Source organism: Myotis davidii, unplaced genomic scaffold, assembly GCF_000327345.1.
Source record: "Myotis davidii unplaced genomic scaffold, ASM32734v1 scaffold247, whole genome shotgun sequence".
Lineage (NCBI taxonomy): Eukaryota > Metazoa > Chordata > Mammalia > Chiroptera > Vespertilionidae > Myotis > Myotis davidii.
The window spans coordinates 1918735-1931004 of record NW_006299593.1 but is presented as its reverse complement, the minus strand read 5'-3'; the positions used below and the strand labels follow the sequence as shown (position 1 = coordinate 1931004).

The following is a 12270-nucleotide window of genomic DNA, read 5'->3' as shown; positions in this document are numbered from 1 at the left end:
ACAGACTCAGTAGTTTTCTAGGTGCTCACTGCCCTTGCAAGCATACAGCAGGGTGAGAGGGCATTCGTGTAAACACCCAGATTTTCTTGGTCAGCTTATTCATCTTATTCTGTTTAAACACACATTGCAGAACATTCTGATGAAAGGGGGGGGGGGATTGCAATAATTTCCTTAACTCAAAAAGGCAAAACCTAATAATGATAATAATAAACTGCTCAAAAGGAAAGTCAGTAGAACAAAAGAGAAATACTCAGAGGCTTGTAGAGTAAGACTGAGCACGTTTAGCTACTCCAGTCACAGTGTTAAGTTAAACTACTATTCCCCTCCCCCATTGTGCATCCCTAGCCCACCCCACCTCCCCACCCCTTCAGCTCTGCCTTTTTGTGCGGCACTGTCCCCAGATGTGGGGACATACAAGTCCTCCTCAAAGTTTCTGTCAGCTCAGTACTTCACTCCTGGAATAAATTCCTTGGCGTCCGGGTTCAGGTTACTTTTGCTCTGAAATAAGAACCAAGAGATAATAAATCCCACGGCAAACTGTACTTTAAAACTTATTTTCTCCCTGTTTCCATTATTACCAGTACCTTCCCCTCAGCCTCAAGAGAGAGAAAAACAGAATTCCTGCAACTCAGCCCATTACTGCTGGGCTGGTCTCAGTGGCCCCTGACATACTAAGCCCTGACCAACCGCACTGTCTCCGTCCTGCTTCAGATTTCTGCTCCCTTTATGATGCTTTCATTAGGGGCTTATAAGTTTGACTCCAAAAATAATTCAACTCATTGAGCACTCTAATCTGATGAACATCAGCGAACTCCATCAAACCAGTTTGATTACCACAATCCCTATGCACATATATCTTTCTTCATCTTGCTGTACTCTCTTTGGTTCTCTGCTCTCTTGTGAATACCCAAATCTTAGCACACTATGGGCACAATCATTCAGACCATGAGTTGTGTGAGAACTAAATCCCTCAGAATTCCGTAGGTAAACATGGAAGGCAGGGAATTATTTACCCAGTCTTCTAATTTTAAGTGGAAAATGGCCTCTAATGAATATGTTCCTTCCGAAATGAACAGTTTTTATAACAGCATCATTCAAAATTACAAATGCAGATTTGAGGGACAGTAAAAGAAAAGAACAGCAGCAAATTATAATTTAAAACCAAATCTTGCCCTAGCTGGTTTGGCTCAGTGGAAAGAGCATCAGCTTGAGGACTGAAGGGTCCTGGGTTCAATTCCAGTCAAGAGTGCATTGCCTGGATTGTGGGCTCAATCCCCAGTAGGAGATGTGCAGGAGGCAGCCGATCAATAATTCTCTCTCATCATTAATGTTTCTATCTTTCCCTCTCCCTTCCCCTCTGAAATCAATAAAGTTATATTTAAAAAAACAACAACAACACCTTTTCTACGTTCAAATTTTTATCCTTAATCCCAATTCTATTTTGAAAAGCCCATTGGGAAAAATGAAAGTTGGTGATGCTGTAACATTGATTTTTTCACAATGCTTTATTAGGCGAATGCATCTTCATTGTACCCAATTATTAATGCCCACATGGTAAGTGAAGAATAGCGGCTTAGAGGGCTCCAGGGATTTGCCCAAGTTGTGGAACTTATGGCTCTTACCAAAATATCTTCAGAATCATGACCATTGCTGACAGATAGTCCATTTAACTGTTGTTGCAACTGTCCCATGGCCTGAGGCAGGTCTCGCGATGGAATAAACCAGTCTTGGTCTTCCTCGTCCAGCATCTCCTGGAAGCACCGGTCCAAGAAGTCCTGCTCCAGCAGCTCCTCCTCCACCTGACAGCAAAGGTGCAAGCTCAGACTCACCCTCCCAGAGGCACTCGTCCCTTCCAGGTTTAATCTACCTCTTTGTGTTAGAGGTTTACTCCAAGATTAAGAATGATCTTGCATGATATCTGCTAAGAATTAAGAAGCTTCTAATGACTGGCTGGACAGAATATAAATTTTTCAATTGTTAAGTTCCATTAACAATAAGACTAAAGAAATAGTTATTCAAAATAGCAGAAATTCTTCACAGATCATCTAAGACCTCTAATATGTGACACAGATATTTTCCATTCACATGGCACTTACCAAAAATCTTTTTTTTTGTAAAAATATTTTTTTATTGATTTCAGAGAGGAAGGGAGAAGGAAGGAGAGATAAAAACATCAACGATGACAGAGAATCATTGATTGGCTGCCTCCTGCATGCCCCCCACTGGGGATTGAGCCTACAACCCGGGTATGTGCCCTTGACCAGAATCAAACCTGGGACCCTTCAGTCTGCAGGCTGATGCTCTATGCACTGAGTAAACCAGCTAAGGCCCGAAAATCATTTTTAAAGCTTAAAATTCTTTTCTCAATCTTATTAAGAAGCAACTTTTCCTAAATTTCCCATTTTACAACTATGAAAAAGGTATAGGAACTATGTAACTAGACCACTACCTGGACAGCAGACAGTAAGTCAAAACCAACTCTCAGCTTCTGGCCCACTTTTCTGGTAATGAGGCCCCTAAGGGTGAAAAATACTTTCAGAACCTTAGAAAAATATAAAGAACACTTTTTGACATACCAATAGAAAATGATTTCGTCAATGTAATATTCTTTCAAAACAAGAAGCAATATGAGCCCCGGCCGGTGTGCTCAGTGGATTGGAGCATCATCCCATATACCAAAAGGCTGCAGGTTTGATTCCTGGTCCAAGCACATACCCAAGGTGTGGGTTTGATCCCCGTCAGGGTATGTGCAGGACGCAGCCGATCAATGTTTCTCTCTCTCTCTCCCTTCTTCTCTCTCTCAAAACCAATGAAAGCATGTCCTCAGATGAAGATAAAAAGAAAAAAATACTATGAATATTGAAACAAGTCCATATTTCTTAAAGATCGCCCTAAACCAAAGCAATATGTATCTAAGATATTTTATACCTGTTTACAGTCATTGACTATTAACTCTTATGAAAGAGTTCAATCTGCACACTGTGTGACTTTAACAGGCCTCCTGCCTCACATTTGGCCATGTCTTCTGCAGCTGGCCTGGTGACAGATTCATAGCTCACTCATGCCACTGCCAGGGAGGAGTCAAACAAAAATCATCACCCAAACTAGCCAATACAGTTAACACCTCATGAATTCAAAGGAAAAGTCACTGATAGCAAGACTGAAAAATAGTATTTCAACATTATAGTTAGCAACATTTAAAAAAAATTCAAGTAAATTAGAAAGTTATGAAGTACTTAGCAATAACTACAAAATATTTCTAAGCCACAAGATTTAACCTAATTGTTCAAGATCTGCCCTGACTTCCCCCCAAAAGTGTTCCCCTTATTAAATTTATCCTTATCCACAGGCACAACCCTCAAAAACGGTTACCTGGGCACACGGGTGTGACCGCAGCATGATGTACGTGCTACTCACACAAATCATGACACCGTGAGCCACTTGGGAGTGGAAACTGCTGACAGTATCCCTAAAGCTTGTTTTCTTCTTCCCTCAGCAACAGGCTGCTCAGTTAATACCGTATTTCCCATCTCCCGTGCTAGACATGGCCACGTAACTATCAAGTGATGTCCCCACAAGGGATGGGAGCACTTCGCATCACTTGGTGAAAAGGAGATCCCTTGCCTTGGCTTTTGACTCTCCCTTTCCCAGTGGCTAATTCCAATCAGTAGTATATTGATGGGAATTAACGTTACAGAGATAGAAGACACTGCTGAATCTTTGTTGAAGCGGTCTAGCCTTCCCCTACCCTACTACACACATACCGATCTCAGGCTCACATTCTGCCAGTCCCTGAGTTCTTGACTGGGGCATGCCAGGCTGGCCTGTCTGCACAAATCTGCTGTTTCTCAGAAGTCTATACCAGATCACCATGGCACTAGATCCTCTTTTAATTAACGTGGCAGAAAAATATCATGCTCTTCCTCCAAAGTACTACTTGGTCTTTTACCAACTGAAGGTGTTTCCTGGTCAGCTCAGACTAGGCATCCATGTATTTTTAAGTTATTCTAAAGCCAAGGAACCCATTTCTTTTGTAACAGAACTCTAATAAAGTATAGCTGCTGAGTCACACACATCATTGTCCTTCCTCTTCTTTCTTTACCTGTCTGTTAAAATCCTCTTCATTCTCCATCCACATGTACTCTGCAAATGGGTTTTCTTTCTCATCGTGCCCATTTAACACCTGGTCCTCTTTGGATTTTACATTGGGTGATGTATTTGCCACACTGGATCCATTCATTATGATAGAACCTAAACAGAAACAAAAGAAAAGGTAAAATGTTACAAGAATCAAGGAAATGAAAACCTATAATATCCAGATTCTCCCAGAAGCTTCTGAAGTTCTAAGTCCAAGTTATTAACTACAGATAAACACAAACTGCTAATCTGTATCTGTTGCAAAACTAATAATATCTTATAATTATCAACTATACAGATGTACAACTGTTTAAGAGTTAAAAGAAAAATATGCCTTCTTTCTGCCATCTTGGAGACTACAGAGTCTGCTGGGAACAGGACTTCTGTAACAATAAATATCTCTGGAAGGCCATTTTTGCTGACTATACGTGGGGTTTCCAGAACCAGAGGGAGCACACAGCTCTTCTTAAAATTGAAGGTGTTTAGTCTGAGCCTGTGTGGCTCAGTGGTTGAGTATCAACCTATGAACCAGGAGATCATAGTTTGATTCCCAATCAGGGTACATGCCCGGGTTGTGGGCTTGGTCCCTAGTGGGGGGCATGCAGGAGGCATTAATTTTTCTCTCTCATCACTGATGTTTCTATCTCCCTCTCCTTCTCCTTTTCTCTATCTGAAACCAATAAAAAAAATGTTTTTCAAAAAATTGAAGGTGTTTATACTTGAGATGAAACTAAATTCTACTTAGGCAAGAGATGTGCTTATGTGTACAAAGCAAGAACACCACAGTGACTCCTGGTAGCAAATGGAGTAAAACCAGAGTAATCTGGGGAAAGGTAACTCGTGCTCATGGAAACAGTGGCATGGGTCACGCTAAATTCCAAAGCAACCTTTCTGCTAAGGCCACTGTATAATGCTGTACCCCCCAAGGATTTACACTTATTGAAAAATAAATAAATAAATAAAATGGATTTGTTCTCTTGTAAAATAAATAAATAAATAAAGGGGAAAAAACAACAACAACCATGTCTACAGTTAGTTAGCCTTTCTAGCAAGTGAGAGGGAGGATGAATCTTTTCAAGGCAAACTCTGTAGGTTTTAGAACAGCCGTGGGCAAACTACGGCCCGCGGGCCGGATCCGACCAGTTTGAAATGAATAAAACTAAAAAAAAAAAAAAGACTGTACCCTTTTATGTAATGATGTTTACTTTGAATTTATATTAGTTCACACAAACACTCTATCCATGCTTTTGTTCCAGCCCTCCGGTCCAGTTTAAGAACCCATTGTGACCCTTGAGTCAAAAAGTTTGCCCACCCCTGTTTTAGAACCTAATCGTGATCACATGGCTTCCTTAAAGTTTAAATAAGTAAAGGAAATGCATTCTTAATGAACATGGTAAGCAACTGTCTCTTATTTTGATTCTCAAGAGTGGTTTTATTTAGAACTTATTTTAAAAAAATACATGTTTATTATATTGATAAGCAAAAAAGAGAAAATTAAGGTCACCAGCTGTTCAACCAACCAGAGTAAAGAATCATTAACAGTGTGGTGCATATAACCTCCCTGACTTCCCCTGAGTGTATTCAGAGACACAGACACACACACGATGTACCATCATTTGCTTTTTCTCATTCCTATGATAACACAGCCATATTGTTTTTTGGGGTGTTTTAATGTTTCTGTATTATAAAAGTTTGATGAACTTCTTGGGCTCATTTAAAAAAAATGATTTCCTTAAGATAACTCCTGGGAATAGAACTGCTATATTAGAAGTTACATTTGTTTTCTTAAGGCTCTTGATTTATTGCCACATGGTCATAAGAACTTAAATTCCCATCAGTAGTATATAAGTGCCTGTTCCTCTGCATTCAGGAGTATTATTTTTTAAGCCACTACCAATCTCAATTTATTCCTTACATTTACAGTTCTTTAATTTTTAATGAGGCTGAATATTTTGAGATATACTTACTGGCCCTTTATATTTCTTGTTTTATAATGTTTTGGCTCAAGTACTTTGCCCATTTTTCTATCAGGGTATATATCTTTTCCTTATCTTTGGAAGAACGTTTATTATTTTTATAATTTTAATTTTCATAAAATAATTTATAAATACAAATATTTGATTTGCTTAATTTTTGGTAGCAGTTTTGCTGGCCTTAATATTTGTCTATAGCAGTGGTTCTCAACCTTCTGGGTCACGACCCCTTTGGGCGAAGAACGACCCTTTCACAGGGGTCGCCTAAGACCATCGGAAAACACATATATAATTACATATTGTTTTTGTGATTAATCACTATGCTTTAATTATGTTCAATTTGTAACAATGAAATTGGGGGTCACCACAACATGAGGGTATTAAAGGGTCGCGGCATTAGGAAGGTTGAGAACCCTGCTCTATAGCTCGATGGAGGTTTATATGTTTTGTAACTCACCTGAATATTAAGTACTCCATAAATATTGGTGAATCATTACTCAGGAATCATTACTTTCCCATTCTATTTAAATACCATCCATTTAAATACCATCCACACCCCATCCCCCTTGGGGCACCTTTAAGTTTTCTTTTTTTTTTTTTTTAAATATATATTTTATTGATTTTTTACAGAGAGGAAGGGAGAGAGATAGAGAGTTAGAAACACTGATGAGAGAGAGACATCGATCAGCTGCCTCCTGCACATCTCCTACTGGGGATGTGCCCGCAACCCAGGTACATGCCCTTGACCGGAATCGAACCCGGGACCCCTCAGTCCGCAGGCCGACGCTCTATCCACTGAGCCAAACCGGTTTCTTTAACAAATTATTTCCTAATTCATTTCCATCTTGGCAACATTCATGAAAAAATCCTTTGCTTCTTCTGTGTACACTAAAAAATTATTGCTTACTCCCTTTTAAAATATTTGCAATTTTCTAACCTGTTATGGACATTAGGTAGAACTGTGAAGAATAAAGAATAGCCAGTAAAACAACTATTGATAGTTTAAAAAGTATTTCATTTATGCCCAGCAGCATGGCTCAGAGGTTGAGCACTGACCTATGAACCACAAGGTCACAGTTCGAGTCTCGGTCAGGGCACATGTCCGGGTTGCGGGATTGATCCCCAGTAAGAGGTGTGCAGGAGGCAACAGATCAATGATTCTCTCTCATCACTGATGTTTCTATCTTTCTCTCCCTCTTCCTCTCGGAATTCAATTAAAAAAATATTTTTTAAAAAAGTATTCAATTTGAGACAGAACCCATTTAATTCACTGTTGGTATAAACAGGCACCTAGTAAGAAATGATCAGTTTTACATATTTTAGATAAAGACAAAAGAAATCAATAATAACAGTATGGTGCTCCATTATTTGCTTTTTCTCATTTCTATGTTAATAAAGCCCTACTGTCTTTTGGAGTGTTTCCAATGTTTCTACATTACATAGGTTGCTTATATATTCCAAATCCAGCTCCATAATAAATCCCTCCCTAAGGCTATAGAAGAGAGAAAACCACTTCCTTATTTTTACCACTTCCATTTGCAGCATAACAATGACAGCAGCAAGTCTGCTCTGTATCAGTGGGTTATTCCTCAACACAGCGACTCTTAAAGGCCCGGATCCTTGCTGGGTAGCAGGTTGCACAGCATCATCGGTCCAAAGATTCACTGGCAGCTGTTTACAGCCAACACAATGATTTATCCTTATCAATAGGGAAGTCATTCATAGAAACTCAGAGTTTAGTTTTCTAAAACATCTGCCTTTGCCCAAAAAATAAATCCTGAGTACACACAACCATAAGGAAAAAGGGAAGGCAGAGGAAAAAAGAAAGAATAACCCTTCTAATTCAAGAACAAGCAGGAAGACAGAGAGCAAATTGCAGGATGCACTCGTTCATGAGAAATGGAAAGGAAAATTACCATAATCTCACATGGAGACGTTCCCCAAATTAACACACTTTATTTTAGCAAAGTTGAAATCATTGAGAGATGGGGCTGCTAATACTAGGAAAGTGGTTTTCTTACAGTTGGCTACGCAGTATCGATTTGTACTTTATACCATTCTACTTTTGTTTTCCACACAATTGGAAAGTTTGGTTTCTCTTAAATAGCAGCAACTTAATAATTTAATTTGTATAATGTTTAGCAATTTATCAAGTACTTTCACGTCTATCGTCTGACTGCCTCATAACCTGTCTTGCCTCACTTTATTTTTTAAAAATATATTTTTATTGATTTCAGAGAGGAAGAGATTTCAGAGGGAGAGAGAAAAACAACAATGATGTGAGAGAATCATCGATTGGCTGTCTCCTGCATGCCCCCCACTGAGGATCGAGCCCACAGCCCAGGCATGTGCCCTTGACTGGAATCCAACCTGGGACCCTTCAGTCTGCAGGCTGACGCTCTAACCACTGAGAAACTGGCTAGGGCTGTCCTGCCTCACTTAAAAAGCCCATCCAGACATTGCTATAGGAGGAACAAAGAAGGTGCCAGATTCAGGGGTTAAGCAAACTGAGTTGCTGGGTTAGTTCAAGAACACCGGATTTGGGCTTACTGGGTGGCAGTGCTTAATGTGCCCCTGACCTTTTTTTTTATTATTGTTTTATTGCTTAAAGTATTACAAAGGGTATTACGTATGTGTCCTTTTTTTCCCCGCCCTTGCCCTGACCTTTAGTAGGAGGTGGGAATGGGAGACTTTGCTGGAGACTAGAGACTCCTAGGTAAGGCATTTGAGGAATGCCTTCCAACTTGGGGAAGACACTGGGAAAGATAGGATCACTGCCCGTAATGTCCGACTTTCCGGCTTCCAGAGTTTAATGTAATGTTCTCCTCTATTCCCAGCTTCTCTCCAGCTCGCCATCCTCCATGCACACCCTCTAAGAGCAGTGTTTCTCTAACCATCCTACCCTGACCTTTCGCATTCCCTCAATCCTCACCCATTCCAATGCACATCATTATGATACTGTAGTGTAGCGGGGACAACGAAAATGACTCCAAAGCTTCCAAAGATGGGGAAATGCTTGATTCTACAAGGAGGATTACAGACCAGAATGGCTCCACGTGATCAGCTATGCTATGGAAAGGCCCATGTGGCCAGGAACTGAATCCTATTAACACCATGTGAGTGAGTTAGAAGTTCATCTTCCCCCAGTCAAGCCTTCAGATGAGACAGCTGTCCCAGCCGACAGCCTGACTGTAACTTCATGGGAGACTCAGAGGTAGAGGCATCCAGCTAAGCTGCTCGCAGATTCCTGACCCTGTTGTTTTAACCTGCTAAGCTTTGGGGAAGTTATTACATGGTAACAAATAAGTAATACAGGTAATCAATAAACAATGACAACTAGCTCTGCCACAGAAACTACCAGCTGCCACACCGTTTCTCTTATCTACTGAGAGGGCAAATGTGCAAATTGAAGTGGGTCATTGCTTGAGAAGTTCTTTAGAATTAGACCAACAGAAGATAAAGGAGTTTATGTCTAGTCTGTGTCTATATTACAGTATAAAATCTAAGAACTACTTGAAACTTATTCCCTCCCCACCTCACTTTCCCTCTTATATACACTGCAAACAGGCTGAAAATGGAACATAACATTTGTCATTTTGGCTGAAGACGGGAAAACACGTAACCCTGTTCCTAGTCAAAATAGAGGTGCAAAGGCCTGCCAAGCATTTGACTTAGAATTCTACTATGGTCAAGGATTCAAGCCTAAAAGGGCTTGAAAAAGGGGTTTGGTTCTCAGCCATAAGGAACTTTAGGCTTTTAATGTATCTAGATATTTCTAGAATACCTGTTTCATCAGTGCAACACTTTAAACACCCACAAACTTTCAGATCCAACATGTTCACAGAAAAAACTAGCTATTCTTAGAACCTAAATGAGATTTGGGACTTTCGACTGAATCACCTGGGAAAAAAGTCTACTGAGCAATGGATATAAAAACTAGTCTCTACTATTCTGTTTCCTGCCGTTTTGTTAACTTCATTCAGTCTGGTTAATGCCATTTTTTAAAAGTTAAACATTGTGGATAACAGTTTTAAATTTTATTTTACTTCAAATACACTGCTACTAGATTCAGGTTTTGTCCATTCTTAGTTATATCTAGATGCACTCACTCGTTAATGTCTGAGTGCCTGTTTACCCCAGCCAACTATGCTGTAGTGCTTTGACAGGCTGTACAGTCCTTGCCCTGGTAGTATTTACATTCTCTCGGGAGACAAGCAAGCAATTAATAATAATTATGATCCCTGTTATAAAAGGAAAAGAGGGACTATTAGAAAACTAACAACGGAGGGATCCAATTAAGCCCAGGTTAGAAAAGGTTTCCCTGCGTAAGTAACACACTGATACCTAAAGAACGTAAATTAGCCAGAAATAGGGAGAAGAGGAAAAAGTATGTGCGAAGTCTCAGAGGCAGGAAAGAACTAAAAGAGAAACTAAAGGGAGGTAGGTATGCATATAGTTGGAGCATCAAAGGAGAACCAGTGGGAGAACGGCAAGGAAGAGGGATGAAGATGCATAGGCAGACAAGGCCAGCTCATGCAGGAAATTAGAGGCTAATGAAGGATTTTGGATTTCATCCTAAAAGCAATGAAAGCCATTAAAAAAAAAAGTTCTAGACAGTCAGCATAGCAACAAAATTTCCATTTATATTTGGGCACAATTCAGGCTGCCATATGGAAAATGGACTGCACAGAGAGTGAATAAAGGGAGACCAGTAAGGCAGGTAATGTGCTAATTCAGGTGAAAATAATAATAATGGCTGCTTAGACTAAGATAGTGGCAGTAAGAAGGGAGTGGGAAGATTCCAAAACTATTTTTGGTTGTTTGTGGTGATGAACTGAAGTGGGGAGACAGGATGAGAAAAATATCATGGATAACTTTGGCATGGTAATGCCATTCACTGAACTAAGAAACGCTGTGAGCAGAGCACACTTTCCCTGGGTGGTAATAGGTAGTGGGGGTAAGAAGGGTGATGAGTTCAATTTTGGACATGTTAAATTTTTAATGCCTCTGTCACATTCAAGTGGTGATGTTAAGTGGGTTGTCTACATGCATCAAGAACTGGAGAGGTCGGGCTGAATAGGGGTCTTTGCAGATGTAACTAAATTAAAGATCTCGAGATAAGTAAATCATCCTGGATTATCCCAATAGGCCCTAAGTACAATGATAAGTGTCCTTGTAAGAGAAAAGCAGAGGGAGATTTGAGACAGAGAGAAGAGGAGGAAATGTGATCATGGAGGCAGAGATTGGAGTAAAGTGACCACAAGTCAAGGAATGCCTATGGCCACAACAGTTGAAGGGGCAAAGAACAGATTTTCCTTCTCCCACAGCCTCTAGAGGTCTAGACACACCTTGAGTTTTGACTTCTGGCCTCTAGAACTGACAGAGAGTAAGTTTATGTTGTTTTAAGCCACCAGTTTGTGGTAATTTGTTACAGCAGCCACAAGAAACTAATATACCCAGTACAGGGATGTGTTGAAGGCTGCTGAAAGGGCAAGAGGAAGGCTGAGGAGTGTCCATAGAATTTAGGACCTTAGAGGTCTCTGATGAGTTTAATAAGAGCAGTCCCTTCTGTCCCCAAAGTTCATGCTCTTAGCCACTGCCCTACTCTCTCATACTTGCCCCACTTTAGTTCCAGAATGGCTATGCTATAAAACTCTTGATTTTTCTTAAATACTGCTAATGGGCATAGAGGAACAAGGCTGAAGAAAAATGCTGCCCTGGCCAGGTGGCTCAGTTGGTTGGAGCATCATCCCATACACCAAAAGGTTGTGGGTTCAATCCTGGGTAGAGGTGTGCATAGGAAGCAGCTGATCACTATTTCTCTCTCACATCACTGTTTCTCTCTCCCTTCCTCTCTCTCTAAAAATCCATGAACATATCATCAGGTGAGGATTAACACGTTAAGCGCCATGTCAGTCACCGGTGACTGGCACTATACTTTCTGTTTGGACCTCATCAGTCTCCGGCCGCCAGCATATCGGTGAAATTGGATATCGCAGGCTAAATGGAAAGGAAGACAAAACAGGCTTGGTGCTTAACGTGTTAAAAAATAAAAAATAAAAATTAGAACTACATAGTGTTCTTCATAAAGTTAAATTTATTTTGTACTGAATTAAGGCTTTCTTATGTTTTTTTGGTGTTAAAATATCCTTTTATATAA

General features: G+C 40.2%; 1 protein-coding gene across 1 annotated transcript in view; it reads right to left on the bottom strand.

Moving 5' to 3' along the window:
• PAIP2B (poly(A) binding protein interacting protein 2B) overlaps positions 1 to 12270 on the bottom strand; it is a 28107-nt gene that overhangs the window by 7211 nt on the left and 8626 nt on the right. The window contains exons 2-4 of the mRNA XM_015571490.1: positions 4103 to 4251; positions 1623 to 1799; positions 3 to 498 (exon numbers count right to left, since the gene is read on the bottom strand). Coding sequence (XP_015426976.1) covers positions 442 to 498; positions 1623 to 1799; positions 4103 to 4240 — 372 coding nt within the window. The 5' untranslated portion in view covers positions 4241 to 4251 and the 3' untranslated portion in view covers positions 3 to 441. The remainder of the gene's footprint in view (positions 1 to 2; positions 499 to 1622; positions 1800 to 4102; positions 4252 to 12270) is intronic.